The 21,613-nt window shown below is 41.8% G+C and overlaps 1 protein-coding gene across 3 annotated transcripts; it reads right to left on the bottom strand.

The window, feature by feature from the left end:
- Positions 1–268: 268 nt before the first annotated feature.
- usp33 (ubiquitin specific peptidase 33) lies at positions 269–21,159 on the bottom strand. Of its 3 annotated transcripts, XM_041948434.1 has the most exons (25): positions 21,005–21,159; positions 18,676–18,712; positions 17,262–17,360; positions 16,678–16,731; positions 16,479–16,541; positions 13,342–13,491; positions 12,847–12,955; positions 11,138–11,207; positions 9,617–9,730; positions 9,300–9,378; positions 7,633–8,077; positions 7,358–7,498; positions 7,097–7,212; positions 6,632–6,804; positions 6,452–6,522; positions 6,335–6,368; positions 6,160–6,205; positions 5,878–6,058; positions 5,619–5,745; positions 5,275–5,444; positions 3,408–3,489; positions 3,148–3,256; positions 2,404–2,506; positions 1,648–1,716; positions 269–1,477 (listed from the first exon to the last, which is right to left on the bottom strand). In XM_041948434.1, the coding sequence occupies exons 3-25, from the start codon at positions 17,343–17,345 to the stop codon at positions 1,320–1,322; spliced, it is 2,748 nt and encodes a 915-aa protein (XP_041804368.1). In that variant the 5' UTR covers positions 17,346–17,360; positions 18,676–18,712; positions 21,005–21,159; the 3' UTR covers positions 269–1,319. The 3 variants fall into 3 exon arrangements, with proteins under 3 accessions (XP_041804368.1, XP_041804366.1, XP_041804369.1); XM_041948432.1 differs by lacking the exon at positions 18,676–18,712; XM_041948435.1 differs by lacking the exon at positions 18,676–18,712 and having other exon boundaries at positions 7,097–7,209.
- Between the last annotated feature and the right edge of the window lie 454 nt (positions 21,160–21,613).

Here is a 21,613-nt window from a genome sequence, read left to right as displayed (position 1 = left end):
TAGTCGGGGTGTGTGAGCCGATTCAACCGCGCTCGTCAAAATGCAACACTATACTGTACATTTTTGCTCCTGCTAAGAGTGCAATCGGTCACACACTCTCGGGGTCACCTCGCTTAATTGGTGGCTATTTATTGACACATTTAATGACAGACAATACACAGCATAATTGACTTTTCTTTTCTAATGTACCCCTTGTTTCTCATCTAACAACCTCTCTACCAGAAATCATGAAAGGGGGACAAAATCAAGGTGACCACAATGTTCAACATGTTTTCATCAAGTTTTAATAGTGTCAGCCAGCAAAACTCAGGATGGATCTTACCCAAGTGACATCCATATGCAAAAACATACAGTACAGCATCCTGTTTATCCCCTATCAGCCGACACATTAAGCAACACCATGCCCATACATAAAAATAATGCCTTTAATTAATTAGATTGCTCATGATGATGCTGATTACACACTGCTATATGCTTTCTGTAGCTGTACAATTTAGTGACGATAGATCCAAATTGTGATTTGCGTGCACATTTTAGGAGCAGCTTTGCATTTACATGCAGTTACATGTGATGTTAAACTGGGATTGAGTGTTAAAGCATGCATTCTTAACAGACTCTGCCTGCCACATATTTTCTACAAAAAACCTATTAACATCATATTAAATCACTCCCTTCTGTGATAAATAACCAAGTGCTGAATCTTGACCAACATACTATCAGTACTGGTACATTCAAATACAAACCAGACATTTGCGTGAGCATGCCAATTTGTACGTCTACAGAACAGTGCAAAACACAAAATTCATTCCTGAGACTAGTCAGTAATTAGTCCCTTCATAACCTTATGGTTTTCATCACTTTAAGTGTCACATTTTGTTGTCCTTACCATTCACTGAACAATATTCTCTTACAACAGGAACAATGTGTGATATATCTACAGCAAGATGTCTTTTGATTCATCAATATCAGCAACACGTGACACATGGACATACAGTATGTGCTCATTTGGTCAAGGAAAAAAAAAATATGGCATTCAGTGGAATTTTTAGCTGCACATAATTTAAATGCTTGGTTCTGAAAACAACCCGACACATGAATACTACAGTGCTAATAGAAATTTAAGAGCTCTTTATACAGATTTGTACAACATGACAAACCTTTTCAGACATGTTAATTCCCTCTGTCAGCTGTCAAAGGCTGTCATGTAGCAGTAAAGATGAGGTCCTTTGCTTCAATGCTTTTGAAATTAAAGTCAAGTGCAAAATAAAAAGGCTTTTCATTTGTTTAATGTTTTCCGTTGTTTTCTGCCGAGTGCTTGATTAGACAGAGCGCGTCTCCACCTCAATCTTCTCCTCTGACTGTGATGATTCTGCTTCCTGGTGGCTGATGTTCGGACGAACCGTCACGAGTGGGCCGCCGCCATAAATAGAGTGGAGGAAGTTCCACGTCTCTTCAGAGATCTGCCCAGAGTCAGCTCCTGCAGGGTCAATGCAAACGTGCACACACACAGACACACACAGACAGACACACACTTAAATATCACTGATATATGCATTGTTCAAGATACTACTCCGATCCACAAAGCCTCAGTAATATCAGTTATAACAAAAAAAAAATCAGTTTATATTTTTTCTAGTTTATTAGTACCTTGTTTGAGTGTTAAATGGCCGTTCTTGTTCACTGTAATCTTGGAATTATCAATGGGTCCCGGCGGATCTTGAAGAGGAAGAAAGACAATTAGTTGTCATGATTGTATACAGCGGTAATACTCTTTATTTTTTCAGAGACCTATTCTCAATGCTAATTGTTTCAAAGAGCAATGATGTTAAAATGTCAAATGTTTTTGTCACAATATGAAAAGCAATTTCTGCTCCCCACTTGCTACAGAGAGAAAACAAATATTAGAGGAGCAGAAGTCAGAGGGAAAAAAAGACATTTGCAGCAGTGCCAGATGTAAGCTGTTATAAATAGATATGACAATACAAAGCAAGGGAAGCAAAAAAAATGAGAACGAGTGCAAGAAACTGAAATATATTTTGACACTTCATTTTGCTGTAGCAGGAGGGAAACTTGACTCGGGGGACTAAAGCAAACTCTTTGAAGATAAATCAAAAGACGAAATGGGGCATCACAGTTTCTTTTGAACATGGGCAGCTTTTGGTAACAAGAGAATTTGGATGTCCCATATAAAACAATTTATTTGCCATCTTCTCTGATCCATATGAATGTATAAACTTGATTTTGACCATTTGTCTGGGGAAAAAATGTAACATCAGACACAATCAAAGCAGCCTTTCCATGATAAGCCATCAGCTGATAGCAGAAAGCAGGAAACATTTAGACTTTTAATCAGACATTTAAACAGGACTCAGGGTGGAAAAGGCGAGACTTCTGTCCAATTACCATTGTCTTTTCCTTTGACAAAGCCCTCCCACTCACGAAACCACTGCATGCTGATGCAGTATATGACCACTGGAGACTCCTCCTCCTGGAACGCCTTGTTCAGCTACAGAGCAGAGAGAGGAGAGGGGAAGAGGAAACGGGGGAGGAGTGAGCAGTGGAGACAAAAAAAAAAAAAAAAACTAAGTGAGGATGAAAGGATTGAGAGGAGTGGAGACGGCAAATCTAATCAATTCTCTCTGCTAGTTATTCCAATTAGAAGACAGTCTATAACCACACTGCACCAATTTCATCTTTCTTGGAAATGAGACAATCGTGGTTCCTCTTGTTATCTTACTAAAGCTCTTTCTGCATCTCACACGGGCGCACGCACGCACGCACACACACACACACACACACACACACACACACACACACACACACACACACACACACACACCTCTTCTTCTGAGCCGCCATTGTGTGAGTGGGCAGACAGAGCAGGCAATAACAGCTGCATCTGTCCCAATGCATTAATGATAAGGCTTTCATCAGGCTCACACCTCTCATCTCCTGCTGGGGTGAAGAGCACCAACACATGCAGCCTATCAACTGGTTCAATAGACAGGAGAATAGGCCCATACACACCCATTAGTGCTGGACAGCACAGGGGCTCACTGACACACAATGCATTATCACTCACATTATTTTTTTCTCTGTCCTTGCTGCTGCTGAGTCTTGCTGGTGAACATATGGTTAAGCACTTACCCTGACAAACATGTCCAGCTCTGACTTGCGCCGTTTCTCCAGTTTTTCTATCTCAATCTGGCACGTGTGGCAAACATACAGGTGGTTTACAGCTGGTCCTCCTCCGTACCTGCAGGGAGCAGTCCACATTAACTCACAAAGATGAAATTACCTCTACAAAGGAAATTATGCCGCAACTGTGAGCACACTGACTAATGGGAGATCTGAGAAAGTTTAAAGCCTCCAGCCAGTCTCACAGTTGGCCTGTCTACTGTATGTACCTGCTGTAAAGGTGATCCCACACGTTCTGTGGCAGCATTACTACCAGGTCATCGATAAATGTTGCTTTGTTGGGTGGCACACCTGATGAAACACATTGAGACATCCATCAGACATTAACAGGGTTACATTTTATGTAGAGACATCACACATAATGTAAAATCAAACAGTTTTTTACTTGATTATTCTCTTTAACTGTTTTTTTACATTTTGGATAATTTCACTCTTCAAGCCTTTAAGAATCCTTCCAACAAACAATACAAGAAGATACTCTCATATCCACACAAAAACCATAATCTGTGACTGGAAATCACATGTAGACATTGGCTCATTTTATGGGTTTACAAGCCAAAAGCATTTGAAGCCGCTACATTAGAAGACAAATAGCTTTATTCTACATTTCAATTAGAATTTTAAAGTGTCTTTTCCTCATCCTTGGAGCTAGAGTACTCTAATCCTAATGTATTATTATATTTAATTATTTATACAATAAAGCTAAATCGAACTATTTCAAAATCAAACTAAATTAGTACCCCGAGTTAAGGAAAAGTGCGAACATGGCAGTCCCTGCTGTTGATTTAAGCTGATTTGCTGGTGAAAGGTAAAATTAGTGAAGCTCAAATTGTCATCTTGACCTGGAATTGCAAAGTAAGAATGATATGAGCAATGGTGTCTAGAGATGCACTGAATTTGGATATCTACCAATACTGATACTACCAATTGGTAGTATTACTGTATATGATGTAGCACAACCGTCCAGAAGGTGTCTGTCTGGCTGAATCCACGTGATTGCAGTCTAACTCATATATTTTGTAGAAGTGTTTAATTAATTGATTTGTGCAGCATATCAGTACAGTATTTATAATTCACAGAATCTGGATCAGCGCTATCAGTTTGATATCGATGAGTGAACAACGTCAGTATTGGCACCTAATACCAATAATGGATCATATCAGTCCAAACTCTAATGGTGTCCTGTCCCCAGACATAACAGCTACAGTCATCCCATCTGAAATGTTAATTTTGCTTTTTCTATGTCTCTGCAAAACATGATACAAACCCTGGCATCATAAGAAACAAGGACCCTGCAGAGACCACAAAGCAGCAAACTGCGTGGGTGCAGAAAACCAGTGACAATTTACTACAGCAGAAAAAAATGTGAGACTGTTTAATGAAGTCAAGGCTTAAAGCTAAATAATAATAAGTGTAATGTAATAATAATCAAATGTATTAGTCATTCAGACTAGTGGTTCTATATATTCAAATAATTCTACAATATGTAGAGCATTATCTAACATGCTTTAAAAGGAAAATTAAAATAAATTGCAACACTTTCAGATTACACTGAAAAAAAGCCACTGGTGCTGCAACACAATCACGGCTACACTGCACTCATATTATGTCTACTTACTGCATGTACCTGACCAGGCAGTTATTATGCTGGTAGCCACAAAGGAGGAGAAAACAACCTGCAGGTGCTTATTTACAGAATGGGACACATTCTCTGCTGCCACTGTATTCTATCCAATTTAATTCCGTAATTTCCAGCGCTCCCTGAATAGAGGGCTGAAAAGAAAGGAGCTTGATTGGCACAAACCCTTTTAGAATCCTCCCCTCTTCGCTGCTAAAATGAGAAAGAAGGATCATCTGCACAAAGAGATGTAAAACCCCCTTTTGAAGTCTGCTATGTTGTGAAGGGAATACTCTGCTTTGTCAGAGTCAAAAATCCACAGCAAGGATGAAAGCAAAAGCGGTGTTAAGAGACAGCAGAGCACGCTGCTTGTACACGGGCCAAGAAAAAGGATTCCTGTTCAGGGATACTTTGACCTCCGAGTGATTTCAGTATGAAGATGGCACAGTCACACGCACCTCCATGCGAACACAAGAAGTCGTCGTTGGAAATGGGCCCCGGCTCAGCAAAGGTCTTGAACTTGTTTAGCCACTGGCGGGAGATGTAGAACTGCAGAAGACTGGGCTCCATCATGTTGAATAAACCCGACACCCTCCTACGTTCTTTCAGCGCGTCCTCGTTGCTCTTTCTGTGACAGGAACAGACCACAGATTAATCACCACCGCAACGGAGTAATCAAAAGTAAGATGCAAGTTGTGAATATCAAAGCAGCACAGTGAATCTTAAAAATGTCACAGGGACCGATGGGTTCTTATTTCTAACTATCTGAGTAGAATGATTGAAGTCTTGTGTGTTGGCTTACTTGTAGAAGAGCACATAAGCCTCAGCATTCTGGACACAGGATTCAGACACCTCGGTCACGCTTTGGTCATCAAATTCATACCACAGATTGTTCACGTCATTCCTGCAGTACGCTATGTAGTGGCCACCTGGGATCAGACAGGGAGAATGTGTTAGAGCAGCAGTCATAAACCTAATAAGTACATGTGAAATTCTTCTACAGGCTAATGAATGCAGGACACTTGTGTGTGTGCCAACTGAAGGCAGATCTGCCCACTCACTGCTGGCAGTGCCGTGGTGACAGATGACTGACAGCAGGTCATAGTTGGAGGTCTGGGCGGAGCTGTCTTTGGCCAGAAAAGGCTGCAGGTCCAGGCCCTCGAGCGGGAAGGAGACGTGGGTGCTTATCTTGGTGGAGAACATCAGTTCGTGTCTGAAGCGCTTCAAGTGGATACACAGGATCTGGAGTGGGGGAATGCACATAGAACTTTTATTTTAGAAACCCAGTGTGTGAATACATGAGGGAAAAAAGATTCTGGTTTCTTCTAGAGTTGTCTGTATACCTCTGGCAAACTTTGCATTTTACAAAATTTGACTCCGTTTCGTAATCTGAGGGGAAAGAAGATGAAGAAGATAGGAAAACATTACAGTTCCAGACATTTCTTTCCTGTTTTTGTTGATGTGAAATAAATTAGTAGTCGAGTTAAGTATTCAGCAAAGTGAGAATTAGTTACTCACTTCTTGCATTTTTCACAGCTGTACATGTTGTCGCCTAGAAAACAACAAACACTCAGTTATTGAGACAGCAGTCTTCATGTTTGTGCTGGCAGAACAGATTTACGCCCACTTGCTTACCCTTTAGTTCATCTCTGGCAAAGAAAGCTGCAAGACAATCTTGTAGCGTAACCACTGGACCCCAGAACCAGCTGAGAATGGAAACAAACAGAGGGGTCAATTTCAAACAAAAGCTGCGAAGTATAAAGCCACCAATGCTTGATGTGAACGTAAATAACAGTGTACATATTATCTACACACCTCTTGATGTACTCCATGACAAATGCAATCCAGCCCTGCGGTGCATAAGCTTCTCCACAGGAGCCAGCTTTAACCAGGGAGGTCTGGTGGGTGGAGGAGTGGAGCTTGGCCAGGTCCTCCTTCCCTGGGATGGGCAACGAAATATCCTGGAAGTTCTCCAGGGTCACAGACACCTGACAGCAGCAGAGCACACAGACAGTAAAGCTTCATTTTTGGTCATAATTCAATCCAGTTTTTTTTTACACGATTTTGTCCAGCACAAATGTGGCATGACAGTGGATGTACAACTGCATCAACAGTTTATAGGAACATCAGAGCTAAGCACCAAAGTAGATTCTTCTGTAACATTCAATTTTTAGTCCTGTCCTCTAGTGCTCCCCAGTTACTGTCCGTCACACCTTCTCAGCAATCCCACTATCTCAACAAAAGATACAAAAATAAAAATTTGCAGACATCCACACTAACCCGATCACAGGTGAGGCACTGAACTGAGCTGACAATGGTCCCATCGAACACATCTGAGATGACGCTGCGGTATTTCTTCTGTCGCTTGTTCTTTGGTGGGGAGAATGTGGTCACTGCTGTGGAAAGAGAAAGGGGGAAATATGTGAGAATAGTGTTTTACAGCATGTCAGCTAAGCTAACATGAGATATGACTCAATACTAAAACCGTGACTCTTTAAGGTCTGGATCTGGATATGACTGCCTCCGATAATGCACCAATACCTTTCTTGTGTGCAGGGTTTAGGCTGGGCCAGCCTGAGGCAGCCTTGGGCGGACTGCTGGATATTTTGGGAATGTGTCCCTCCATTGGGACTGGACTTTGCGGTCTTGTGTTGTTGGACATTTGGATGTCTGGGAAGGAATCTGGTGGAGAGCAGGCCAAATATTAGAGATTTTTAAGACCATATATTTGATGTGGAATATCAAAAGGTCAGGTATGTAATCAAGTAAATTGTGGAAAAATAAAACATGACATATCACTGCTTCTCCATAATTACCTGATGTTCTGCCTTGAACCTTGATGGCTCCCTGGCTGCTAATAATGGGCGTGGTTTCGGTGGTGGTATCAACATCTTTGTCCATGTCCACTCCAGTGCTTCCACCCATAACACCATTAACTCCAGAGCGGTAAAAGTCATTAATCATGTTCTTCTCTTTCTGCCACTCCCTGTTGGCCTGGATCTCATCTTGCTCAGGAATCAGCATCTCTGCCTCGTTGGTGTCGTCTATCAGCACGTTCCCGCCCTGCACCTCATTATCGGCCCGCTCGCTGCTGCCGCAGGACTCACATGACTGGAAGTCATTGTCTGATTGACTGTGGCTGTCCTCCTCGGGGCTGTCATCCACAGTGATGCCGTTGGACTGGTCGTAGGGCTCGGGTAGCGGCTCCTTCAGCTCCTCATGAAGTTGATCCATCAAGCAGCGCAGAAACTCCTGGGAGTCCTGGAGGCCGAGTGAGGATAATCACAAGAAATGTTAGTTGAGGTAGCAAATTAGTTCTAGCTGGGAAAATTTTTGACTTTTTTTGCAGCTATTTTGGTCACAGTGGCCTGTGGAAAAAAAATGTTCATTTCCTCTCTCTGAAAAGAACATCGAAATATAACGCAGAACTAATTCTTCTTCAATATAATCGAGCCTGACAGACACAGCAAAGCTTTCCCAAAGCTAATTTTTTCCAATTTACAAACAGCAAAGGCTTCACCTCTTTGTTTATCCCAATTCTGCAACGCAAAATCCGAAACCAAATGCTCATGAATGTGTAATCAAACTTAATGAGCCTCAGACATCCAATCTCCCTCTCAAGCCAAATGAACTGTCCTCTCCCAGGACCTGGAATGTTAACTTCATTCATAGCAATGCTAATTCCAAGGCTGTGCAGCCCAGCGTGGCGTGACAAATGAATATTCCTCAGCTAACTCCTCTGAACAAACACTGGCAAGCCAAGGGGAAACAGGACTTTTTATCATTTCACCATTCAGGCTTATAAATCCCTTATTGACAGACATTGGACAAAGATAAGACATGCTCCAGTCAATAGTCTTTCTTTATAGCTATAACACGCAAATGTTGTCTTTCAAGCACCACCTGGAATCAAATCAAGCAATTTACCTTCAGGTTTAACGTGTGCATTTGTGTGTGAATCAAAGTCAGAAGCTAGTAATTGCAACGCAGAGGATTCAGTTTATCTGGCCGAGTGATTTGAGTTGGAGCTAGTGTAATTTCTGTAAAGGAATGAGCACGGAGGGATACGGAGTGGAAGAGAAAAGGGAGAGCCTGTATAAGCTGGGATGCACAATAAGCACAGCTCAGCATGAATTCATTCTTAAAAGAAAAGTTTAGTTACACACATGATTGTATTATGTGTACTGTCTATCACAGCTATTTACTATAAAAAGCAGAGGAAAAATAATGCATTACCCACACATCTCTGAACACATTTTGAGACACCCACACATCGCTACAAACATGATAAATACTCCTCTTACTGTATAATCAATTCAAACCTTAATCCATGTTTTATATTCATGTTCACTAATTTGCAAACCACAGAGGTACAAGCAAAAAAAATCAACCTGTTCAAGTCACAACAGCTGAATGAAAAAAAAGTCACAAACGTACTGGTGAATATATCTCAACACGTATTTCACCATCTGCAATGACCCACCTGCTGAGAATATCCTCTAAACATGGGGTTTATGGCTTTGATCCCCTGGAACAAGTTGGTTGGGACTACGTAGGAGGGTCTGCAAAGTGACAAAACACAGGCCGTTAAGTCTAGAGTTTCAAATCAAGACTAGCTGCTGCAGAAATGTGACTCAGGTTTGGCCGTGGATGCTGAGTTTAACGGCACAGTTACAGGACAGTTGCCCTGGAGTCATATTCTAAACACAGGAAAATGATGAAAGTGACCACTGAATTATGAACACAAGCTTATAGGCTGGGGTGATCCAAACAGCAAATTCAAATGTGACTAACAACTACCTGTTCTTGTGCCACAGGTCTGACACTAGTTTCTGGTAGCTTTTGCAGAGTGCAGGCTTCTTGTCCGTCCTCACCATGCCGCCACATTCAAGGAAGAACTGTGTCAAGGGCGGGCTGCAGTGGACAGAGGGGTTTAAATATATCACATATGGAAACAAAACAGGCTTTTACTGAATATCTGCCCTTTAACAGGTTGAGTGCAATTAACAAAAAGCTTGCAATGCGGTGGCCAAATTTCCAAAATAGTGCAACGTTATTATGATCTGTTATGTTTGCAGATGACTGCTCAAAATCTGCAAATCATCTTAGGTTTAGAAAGTCTTTGATATTACATTCATAAAGGTCACAGAAAGCGGAAAATGACAAGAACAGGAAAGGAAATCCGGAGAGGTTTAAGTTCAGCATTTGTAAATAATTCCGTCTGCCTGTATTTTTGATTCATTTTATTCCATTTAAGTCACATTTCACTCGTAGAGTAATAACACAAAACTCCCAGAGGTACTGAAAACTCCACATGCAGCTGAAAGCTGAGGGACATCGGAAATAGCTGAAAAGAAAAACAGCTGAGGGGATTTTATTTGATGGATACAGAGCGGACAGGAATTTGCAAGAAAGAGACAAACTACAGAATGAATAAGGCATGGAGTGTTCCCATCCCTTGGCAGGAGAAAAGTCCTTCCAACTGAATAATGACCAGACAGTAACTGAAAGAAGCAGCGCTCACACAAACAGACATCAAAGGAAAGTTTCAGAAAAGGTCCCTCCTTCCGCAGCTGCGTGACTCAGTTCCTCCTATTTTTGGAATGTGATTTAGATTGCAAATTTTGACCCACATCTTTTCCCATTTTGACTTGTATCCACACTAGGCATCATCAGTTTAATTTAAAAACGTACCAGCCTCTGGGTAGATAGTATTACAAAGGAGGAAGGGGTTTGCTGTGCCTTGCTGTGCCATGAAAGATAAAATAAAAAGTAAGAGGTACAAAGTAAGTAATAACACAGCCTCTGGCTCTGCAGTGGAGCCCTAATTTAAGTGACCACACCAACAATCCAATCACAAAGAATGAACCACAAGGATTGGCAATTCAATAAACAATAAAAAAAAATGCGGCAGACTGGGAGAGAAACAGTAAAGTGAGACCCATAAAAAGACATGATGGGATAAGAAAAGAAAGGAGGAGGCGAAAGGAAAGAAGAGATTGGGAAAGAGTTGGTGTTCATTTGTAACACAAGACCCTACAGGGAACTACAAAAGGCCATTTCTGCCGTCTCAAATGGTGCACTGCAGCAATTTTCACTCAGCAGTCACTCTCCCAAATGAGCACAGCCATAGTCCTTTTTTCAAAGACAACAAGAGCCAGGCAAGCGGTGAATAAAACAGCAAATGGCTCCCGAAAAGAAACGTGTGGAAAGTGTGAGTAGTGAGGAGGAATTAACACGGAGGAACAGCAAAGGGCACGTAGGTGATGCGGGGTAGACGGGGAGATGCAGGGACAGAAGGCAGGTTAGCAGAGGTCTCACCAGTTAGAGAGGGCCTGGAGGGCAGCGTTCATGTAGCAGGTGTTGCCTATGTTCTTCAGCCCTGTCAGGCCTGAGGGAGACAGAACACACCAGGGAAATTAAAACAAGCCACTCATCAAACTCTTGTAAATTCTGACGGCAGCCAGAAAGCCTCTACATTGTTAAGGAGACCCATTCCATTTCACAGATTAATATTTGATCGCAGTTGTGGCTACCTGGTGTATATTAAATCAGGGGCTGTGGCCACTGGACTTTCAAAGTCTGTCTGTGTAACAATCTAAAAATACATCTAACGTGTATGCATGTTCAGATTGGAGTTATGAGTTATGACTCTGCAAACTGCAACAATCAAGTTTAAGAAGTTGAACTGCTCCATGCTAACCATGTTGATAGCAGGTCAAACCAGCCAAACTACAATAACATCCTGTTGTTTTTAACACCAGCATGCATCTGTCCCCTTCACTTGACGCAGTGTCTTTGCCTAATGTCCCTCCCTCTACGCCCCACCTACAACTCTTCTTCAGCACCCTGATCTTATGTGACACTCCGCAGAGGACGTTAGTCTTCCAAAGCCTGTGTACTCCACCTCCTGATCATATGATCTGTATTTAGGACAAAAATAACCAAGGCAGTGACTGGTGCCAATGCCTGAGCTGCACCACATGAGGTTTAACATGACATATGCCATTTGGTGGAGCCTGCGTGTGTCTCGCAGCACTGAGTGAAAACATTATTTGCACCGGTGGCTCCAGCAGGACTGAAGCACTCAGCACTGAAGTGTTACGGTCCTTCCAGACACAACGCGACAATGGCACCACTGCGCTCTCAAACACATTATTTCCAATGTCTCGCACTGCGCCGTGATGACTTTTTGCTGTGTTGAGCAAAGTAGTGTGCGCAGCCCAGCTTGCTGCAATGTCTGAAAGGCTCAACCCACTGAGCTACACAGGAGTGGCCTGTAGTCCTGCTTAGGAACCGTGTGTGACTTTCTGTTGCCTCCAGTTTTTGCCGCGTGTCTGGCACCATGAGTGCTCGTTGGCTCTTATCGGTGGCTACATTGAACATAACTGTTTCAGATTCACAGCTGTGTGGAAATTGCTGGCTAGTTTGTTTTGTTTGTCTCTCTAATTATGTTTTGGATACTGGCTACAGTCTCTGTGGTATGTTCAAGTACAACATTAAACAGGAGACTTGACTCAGTCAGCATTTGTCAGCCCTCGTACTTTGAAGTCTGCTTGGTGCGTCGGGGTCTTTAAAAAATGCTCGTCTTGCCATTTACTGCTCTTCTTTATTCTATCTTTGAACTGAACCAACTGCTGATTACTGAGCTCCTGCGTTTGAGGTTTAACCTCAAATTATCCAAGCAATGTTTTAATTTAGTCATACTTGGATTAAGAGCTGATAAAAGTCAATTAAATTTTAGTCACCTCACTGACTTCAAAAGTATGACTTTAATTATTAAAATGATCATCTGGGCAAGAAATGCGTACTGCAGAAGCACTGGAACTGTAGTTTCTGCATGACTGCATTTAGGTAGACCTCATTTGCAAGATTTAGATCTATTTCCCAAAGTGTTTGATGACCTTGTAGCTGACATTTGTGGCCATTTTATTTTGTGAGCACAGCATTGCTGCAATTGTGCTGTAATAAACAGTGTCTCTAGTGATAAATTCTTATCATTTGTGCCATTCATTTTGTGGTAAACTGACCTCTGGCACGCAGGTCATCCTCCTCCTCTGTCTCCATGTCCAGGTCTTCACAGCCTCCATTAGGGGGCACTCTCAGAGAGGTTGGGCTCCCAGGGGCCCTGCTGTTATCCTGGAGCGACAGAAGAGCACACACAGAACTCACCATAAAATGCTTATCAAGTAAATGAATAACTGTATACAACAATTTGACAGTTCGGCTGTCACTCCGGATTAACTGGTGGAAATCGTTATCCTACAGCTCTGACAGTGATAGGAGAGCACATAGTTATGTAACTAAGTGATAATGGAGGGAACATGCAATGTATTTATTCAGACAGCACAGACATCCAAAAAGAAAAGTTTAATGCTGCATTCAATCTATACTTAGGAACTAGAATTTATTTGAATTTCTTCATTACATGCTGTTGTTCATTATTAAATCTACTATACGGCTGACCCATAGCTGTAAGCTGTAAAGATAATGGGGATGTAGGTGTGAGGAGAGCTGGCTCTTACCTGGCCAGCGTTCTGTGGAGAGGGGAGGGGTTTGCTGTTGGCGTGGGGAGAGTGAGGACCCAATTTACGCTCCAGGAAAACCTCCTTGCCGCAGGCGTAGCACCACACTCGAAGTGTGGTCAGGTTCACTGTGAGGTTGTGCCTCGTCTCCTACACACATAGTTGTTTAAGAAAAAAAAAAAACATTTCATGAACAGACATCAAACTGTATAAAGAAAGTGAAACAAGATAAGAGTGTTAATATTTATCCAAGAACAGCAGATACAGCACACGTGCACCTTCTTATCAAAAAGCTGCTTCTTTATCTTCAACACAATCTACCACTCAATATTTCGCTAGATAATCAGCAGGTTTCTTTTGCACTTATATAACAAATACAGGTGTGCCTGTCAGCAGGTAGTCCTGTCTAAGATATGGTGCACAAACTAAGCTTTTATGGAGGATTCTGGTACAACTACCAAAACAAAATGTTTTCAGCCCAGATCAGATCCTACTGCTTTCTGTCCCATTAATAACAATCTATTAGTAAGGCCTTATGGATATGAAAACTTATGCTACACAATGCCAGCATTATTGACAACATTGATTTTTTTTTAAATATACAGAAAACTAAAACCTCACCAGCAATTAAATCAGTCACAGTGCACCAAAAACTGACTATAAGTAGTACAATATTAATCTGCTTTGTTTTGTTTTTATAACTACTACAGTTCTCGGTTGTAAATTCACCATCTACAATCATGTAAACCAGGTATTGAGGCTGCGGTTCACAAATATTAAATTCATTTACTTAGTTCATTATCACATCAGACAAAGAAAAGCCTCAAATCACAACTGAAAAGCTGGAATTATTTTAGTTTTGACATTTGTGCTTGAAAAAAATGACTTAATGCTCAAACACTTCAACGCTCTCACACTTTCTATGAGATTTACCACAAGTGCACACCTAAAATACATTACTGTGTTATACATTTTATTTTCAAGATGTTGGACACTCGTTCTGAGCTGAAGGTCTCAGGTTGCAGATTTAGTTAGAGGCACAGTGGGGGTTGCTGCAGGGTAGATTTTTTTGCTGCTGTGGAAACATGGCCGAGTTCTGCTGACCCAGAACTCGGCCATGACAAACACCAGCAGCCTGGCAGGTCGACAGGAGACTGAACGTGAGCAGCGGCCGACCAGCAGACCCTGCATTATTCATCAGGGCTGCATTAGCCTTCGCACAGCGGGGCAGAGCAGAGCTGGCACAGGGGATGCACCAGACCGAGCACGGCCATGAAACTCCCTAGCTTAAATTATTTATGGAGGAAAGTATACCAGGTAGGACATTAACAACACGCTGGATTTATAGGGCTTAGGGGTTGCTTTTAACAGCCCACATAAAGTTTTGTATTACAATTAACTATTTTGTAGCATCATGTGGATGATTTGTTATGTTACATTACTTTCGGTCTGCTAAAATGTTCACGATCATACCTCCAAAAAAACAAAAAAAACATTGCATTCGTCCAAAACATGTCCTTCGTGCCCCTTCTGCACACACTAACAAAGAAAAATACTGGAGAGATGAAGATGATATAAAGCCTGTCTGAGCGTGTCACCAACTTATATTATGCTCACAAATACTTTCACAAAATGAAGCACCGCACAACATCGCAGCACCAGTTTAGATTCAACATCTGCTCCAGTGTGGACACAGTGGGTCTGGTTTTGTCTGCAATATAACGCCAAGTCTCGTCTCCTGCCGTCAGCATTCAAGACATTACAGACCGATATCAATAAGGAATAAAAAACACCAACCGCGGCGATTCTTCTCAGGGTGGTTCTGTCAGTGGATCTGCAGTGAGGAAACCAGCCCAAGAACAAATCTGATATTTTAAGAGGAGGGCCATAACTGTAACAGTGGTGGTAATTTTCGCATCCCTTATCCGCAGCATGAAGAAGGATTTCCAAAGATTACCACTGGTGGAATTAGCTTCAGAAGTCTTTTCTGGTGCATAATGATGTTTGAAATACGATCCACATGTAAATACTAATTATGTGTCCCACTTGGTTACCGTAAGTACACACAGAACTGGAGCTTCAACTTCTGAAATTAGCTGCAACTTGTAACTCAACACTTTAAAACAGTCACTCATATTTATTCGCAGTATGCAGCAGTAGACTGTGATACTACTGAATCTGATCTGATCCAACAGCATTCAGGCAAGAGATTAAAATGCGCCTCCTCACCCCCCCTCGGGGCCTCCAAAGCACTAATTAAGCATGGCCTTCTTTCTTACAAGATTTAAAGATGGCTTCTGCTGAAAAAACACAAGCGTCTTGGCATGCTGCACAGGCAGATGTCCTGGATAAGTGGATGGATATAAAATCCACTGATGCTATCATTTAAAATCAGTCAGCTAATGTTATATTTCTTTGCCAGCCTGCTCTGTATCCAAAATCTGTCATCTGGGTGGAGGGCTCTACTTCTGAAGAGGTTTGCACTTGAGCAGGCCCCTTCTGGACAATGCTTTGAGCAGTTATGCGGATACTAATAGGCAGAGCAAATTACATGTTTACCTTCATATTCCTCCTTCTCGCCTTCTAACCCCACTTGGCCCTGGCGTGCTGGAAGAAAAGCCTTAGTCAACACTGGGAAGACCAGAGGCTGAGTAAAGCTTCAGAGCAGCCAGGAGGGGCAGATACTGTAACCATGGAACTGACAGTGCTACTGAATCACCCCATTTCCCAGAGGAATGGCAATTAATAATGGATGATGTGCTGCTGAAATTGCACTGAATGTGGAGGTGTAGGCAGACAGATATAGCTTGATGGTTTTTAACAATTTGTGCACTTCAAAAGCTACAAAATGCACGTGCTGGCTCTTAGACCGTGTAGAGAAGAATGTTAAAAATAAAGCAGTGCTAGAGGCAGTTTTTTCCAAGTCATGGCTCCTGGGACTCTGAAGTGGTATTCCTGTCCTGTCCGGCCATCTGTGCCTCCTCTGCTTCTCTACTGACTCCACTTTCGGTTTCATCTTTTTTTTGAAAGAAGACTTTCGAGACGTCCTCCCTTTCAGTCACACCCTGTCCTCTCTCTTTTCTATGCATTAATTATTTCCCTGCTGAAAGGCGTCAGTGAGGTTTGAGGTCTCTCACCTGCGAGTGCACAGTGCTGTGGTCAGTGTGAGATTCTCCACAGCCTACGTACGCACAGCCATTCTGGAAGAAAAACAGGCAGAGGATGCAGAAAAACAAAACAGAAATCACATGTTTTTGGTGACAAACAAAGTCTTCAGATGTTGCATTTCAAACTCTCAAATCAATTTTTTTTTTTTTTGCTGTGAGCAAGTCTTACCTCCAAACACGCCCACAGATTTGGTCCTCCAACTTTACAGTCTTGGCACTGGCCCTAGAAAAACATGAAGACATGCAGGTTAGAGTTGCATGTTGTAAGATGGAAATCAGCGAGAAGAAGCAAAGTTCAACAGACAGCATAATTAGGTTGTGAATTGAGACTTGGTAAAGTGATATATAAACAAGTTTTTGCTGAGTTCACCAAGTTCAACACTTTTAAGACCTTTATAATACCACATGGCAAATGAATACCTGTTTCCAGATCACAGCTGCCAAAGTATTAAAGTATGATGGAAATAATGTATCAGATGAATGCAACCTGGACTCTAATGTGTTGCATAAATTTTACTTTATAGCTGTACAACATCTCCCGACAGCCAGCAATCACACACAAAAACTTTTTCTAATTAATGTTCCTGAATACAGCAGCCAAGAGAAAATATTCAACTTCGACTTTATTAATACCTTCTCAGAGGAAACTGACTTGATATTTTTTCATGACCTGCAGATATCCTGATATTAAAAGATTAAATGAAAGTGTGGTACGTTATGAGTAGGGCAGGGTCATGATGGAGGGTCACTCACATGGGATTTCTGAATGAGCTCCTCCTTGGTGATCTCCCCCACGCAGTCCAGGTGGGGGCAGTCACTGCCGGACGTGGGCGGCATCACTCAGCCACAGGTCTGGGAGGGAGAGAGAGAGAGAGTGAGATGGAGGACAAAACCGACATTCAGTGCACAACTTGCATTTTAAGTCAGGTGACTCTTTGAGCTCCTATTTATATAAAACAATGCAGGACTTCTTGTTTTCAAGGAATGCTTATCGACCACACATCTGATACCTGAGAGAGTGATAGAAGATACTTGCAAAGAACACCACAGAAGTAGAACAGTCAACCTAATGTAGCCTGAATCACCAGCCCACAACAAGTTTTTTCCATGCTTGCATGGCTGAGAAATTCTTATTACCAGCCACTGACACGCCAAGCAGCGCATCACACCACAGCTGTCAACAACTCATGTGGAACAAGCCGTGTCTAAATGCCGTTGCCATAAATGATTTCAGTGCTGACGATGCAGGAAAAAGCAGAGACTATAAGAACAAGTTGGAACAAATCTTGTGCAAACACTGCCCAAATTATTCAATTCTGCTAATCACCAAAGCTCAACTAGTAAATCTAAAAATATGTCCATCTTCACGTCAACTGTGGTGATTTTATCCCACATTTTCTCCAAGTTTCTAATCACACCTTCCTCAGGGTGTTTGAAAGAAGGGCCAAAAATGCCATCGATGTCAAAGTGGAGCAGCCCTCACACAGAGGAAGGGGTTTGAGCTTATGATGCTGTGCTAAAAGTTATACCTCTGTGCTTTTTGGATGAACCAGCTTACTCCACCTCAGAAGGAGGAGACTGCCATAAACTGTTGGGAATACCATCTCCTCTGACGAGCACACTTCAGTGACATGTCAGTAGTCATGTGATTTTTACATCTCAGGGCATGTGCTGATCATGTGACTTCTTTGTGTATACTTCTTTCCAGAGTTACTTCCTGTCACTTCACAACTGAGGATGAACACCGAAACATTTTGGTGATTGTTCTGTTAATTGTCCAGTGTCCAATACAAGCACAATACACCCTTTCCCTAAAGTCAGTTGTTATACTACTACCATCTAGAAATACAATGTACCCCAATTTTGAACCACAGTCTTTATGGTGGTGGACAAGAAGAACCCCTCCCCCTCTTTACAGGGATGCTCCATTCACTGTATTGCCTTATCTGGCTGTAACTATTACAATTCTGATAATACATTAAGTGTTATAACTATGCTTAGCAGCTACTAACATAGTGACAATGTGTGTTAGCCCAATAATCATTTTGAATTTGCTAAAAAAAAAAAAAAAAGCCTTCAAAACTCTGCATCAGATTATTTTATGCTGGAAGATTTCTGGTTAGGAAGAACTAGTATAAATGTATTCATGTAACAAATTACTTTATACCTTTAAGATGGATTCCTGCTGTAGCTCTAATTTCCCACTGTGAATGAAAAGAGGAAGATCAGGAACAACAGAAAAATGCAGAGGGTTCTATTATCAGGTTTCTTGAGAAGGCCACAGCCCCATCTCCTCCTCAAACAGACTAAACCTCATGAACTGTCTCAGACCTTAGGGGGTCATTTGCTTGTCTAGCTCTTGCTTGTCAAGAGTTCTATATGTGAAGAACTGTTGCGTCACAAAACAAATTACTGTGAGTGTGAGACGAAGTCATTTCTCAAAGAGACAAATTATACAAGCACAGTTTGGTCAGTGGTTTTAAGATGCTTCCTCTCAGGTGGACATGAACATCTGTCAAAAATAAATCACCTCTGAAACAACTGTGAATTAATATGTTCAAACATAAAACAAGAAAATAGGAAATAAAGTGAAAGTATTCACTCTGCTGCATAAAATAAATAATATATTGATAAAGCATTTACCAAGCAGCAAATGTATTCCAGGAGTCACTACAGCTGTTAATATTTCAAAAATAAATAAATAATAACAGTTCTCTCTGGCTGAAAAGGCCTCTTCAGATCTAAAATTTGTAATGTTGACATGTCTGTCACCCACAAGATACCACATCCTTCAATGTGTGACCACATTGCCCATAGCAACGCTACAAAGTGAGGGCCATGTAAGAGGTTGCACATTGGCATTAGGGTTTTCAAGCGTCAATGTTATGATGACAGCAGAGCCCCGCCCACAGCTCTCTGCTGTGCTGCATGTGATTCAGCACATTTAAACTACACCAACATGGTAAAGCCATTTGCGCTGAGTGTCATGGCATATGGCAACCCTCTTCAGACCTATGATGCACAGCTTCAGCTTGCCAACGAACATTTAAGGAGACAGGAGAACATGTATGAGGAAGAGCAGACGAGACAACATGCCACCTCATATTTTGCATGCACATGGTTGATGAAGTGATCGTTTGTGTTGATTCAGGGGTCCACAAATTCTCTTTGTTTGCACACAGAAGACAATGATATGACTCTGTCGTGCAAAAAAGCAGACGTATACACACCATGTATCCTAACAACAGGTCAAGAGGGAGAGGAGCATGAACACAGGAAGAGGCTAATCCTCAGTCAAGTTCATGTTTTGTCTTGTACAAGTCCACATGCCTGTTTCCTTATCTAATCAATAATATATGAGTCTATTTAACAATCAGACTGGTTTACATAATGTAGAACTTCTTCATTTTTCATACATTGAGTAAATCCAAACAAACAGATGTGAAACAAGGTCAACTACAGTTTTATTAGTCTTTCATGTTCCCAACATTGACCCGAACTCAGAGCGCATCCGTTCAAAAATCAACAAATTCACTAAATTCACTGTGCCTCTAATAGTAAAGCAGTTCCTATTACAACTGACTACACATCAGGAAAATCGAATTAGCCGGTGGTTTCACTGTCAAGCCTCCGGCGACTACGCGTAGCTGGTGAAGGAGAAACGATATATCCTCACTCTTTCACCATCACAAACCATCATCACCCTACATTGTCTTCACAACCATCATAATTATTATCAAGGAGCTTAAACTCTGCACAAAGAGGTGGTACAGTCGGGGTGGGGCGTTGACCCAAACCAAGCGGTGCACATGAAACCGATGTTGCCTGTAACTCAATTAAACGCTAAATAATTGTGCACTAACGCTGCAACACTGAACGATGAGTAACCTAAGTACCATAGCAGTACAGTGTAACAAGTAGACCAGCCACAAAGGAATCATATCAACGGCTAGCCATTTTGTTGGAAACGTAATGTTACTTGACAGCTACTGTTAGCTAGGTATCGAGTGCGACGTTTTGAATCAACTAGCTACCAACTTATTTCGGTCAGGTTGAAGGTGAAGTAACTAGTAAGTGGTAGATAAAGACAGCGTACGTTACAGATGTGTGAGGCTTTGGCCTTGTCCACTGCTCAAATTGAGCTGTCAAGCCCAGGCGAGCCGTTGACAGCGTCACAGGCTGACTAGCAACCTTTTCCTGTTAGCATTAGCCTGTTGGTAATAAGTGGTCATCAAATTAATCTCTTAGCTAACCATAACGCTTGTACTAACGTAAAAAAAACAATCGGTATCCACCGATTCAACCACATAAGATATAGTTTAGAGTTAACTTAGATTGTTTGCTACTGATAACCATCTCGCTAGTAGCATGCTAGGTAATGTTAGCCAGCTAACGTTCCTCATTACACGATCACCGACGATCCCACAGTGACTAACGTTACACCAGTCAGCAGTAGCTAGCTAGCATCCAAAAAGAATGCTAGCCGCGGCCCTTACCTGCACGATGGAAAGAAACGACGTCTCTCGGGTATATCCAGTTGTACTTGATGTGTAAGACACAGATTCAGTGTGTATTTACAGACACATTTCAAAGGGCAATCCTTCACATTAACGATAGCCGTTCCTGTCCCTCAGCGTGGTTGCTAACGTTACAGCAGTCTCCGCCCCTTTTCCGGTTTAAAAAAAAATCATATGAACCCTCCCCATCCTACTGTAAACATTACATTTTATTTTTACGCTTATGCCCTTTATACGTTAAACAAAAAATATATATATATCATCCCAAAGAGCAATATTATTTGTAATAGCGCAACTACTTATAAACCTGTAGCAAAGACATACAAGCTAATGTGTGACATGACATGCGTAGTGAATATGTACTGAATAGCAATGTGGCTGATATTAAATAGTCTAAGAGCTTCTGTAAAATGGCTACCTCCTAAATTAAGAAGAAGTGGGCTGAAAAAAGTGAAAAGATGCTCACCTGATGATGAAAATAATAACAGCAACAGACAGTAGCCCCATCCCAAGCGCCATCTAGCGTGTTTTGTGCATTTAGAGATACTGCAATAACTTCTACATGTGTTTAGTGGGTTAGACAGTGCA

Source organism: Chelmon rostratus, chromosome 12 (assembly GCF_017976325.1).
Source record: "Chelmon rostratus isolate fCheRos1 chromosome 12, fCheRos1.pri, whole genome shotgun sequence".
Classification (NCBI taxonomy): Eukaryota; Metazoa; Chordata; class Actinopteri; order Chaetodontiformes; family Chaetodontidae; genus Chelmon; species Chelmon rostratus.
Note: the sequence above shows the minus strand (reverse complement) of the source record. Positions and strands in the feature narration are given on the sequence as shown.

Excerpts from the sequence above, each read along its gene's own strand:
- usp33 (XM_041948434.1), bottom strand. The coding sequence starts at position 17,345 with ATGCCGCCCACGTCCGGCAGTGACTGCCCCCACCTGGACTGCGTGGGG. Across the intron at positions 16,542-16,677 it reads ATCTGTGGGCGTGTTTGGAG|AATGGCTGTGCGTACGTAGG; the intron begins GTAAGACTTGCT and ends TTTTTCTTCCAG. Across the intron at positions 12,956-13,341 it reads CTCCACAGAACGCTGGCCAG|GATAACAGCAGGGCCCCTGG; the intron begins GTAAGAGCCAGC and ends CTGTCGCTCCAG.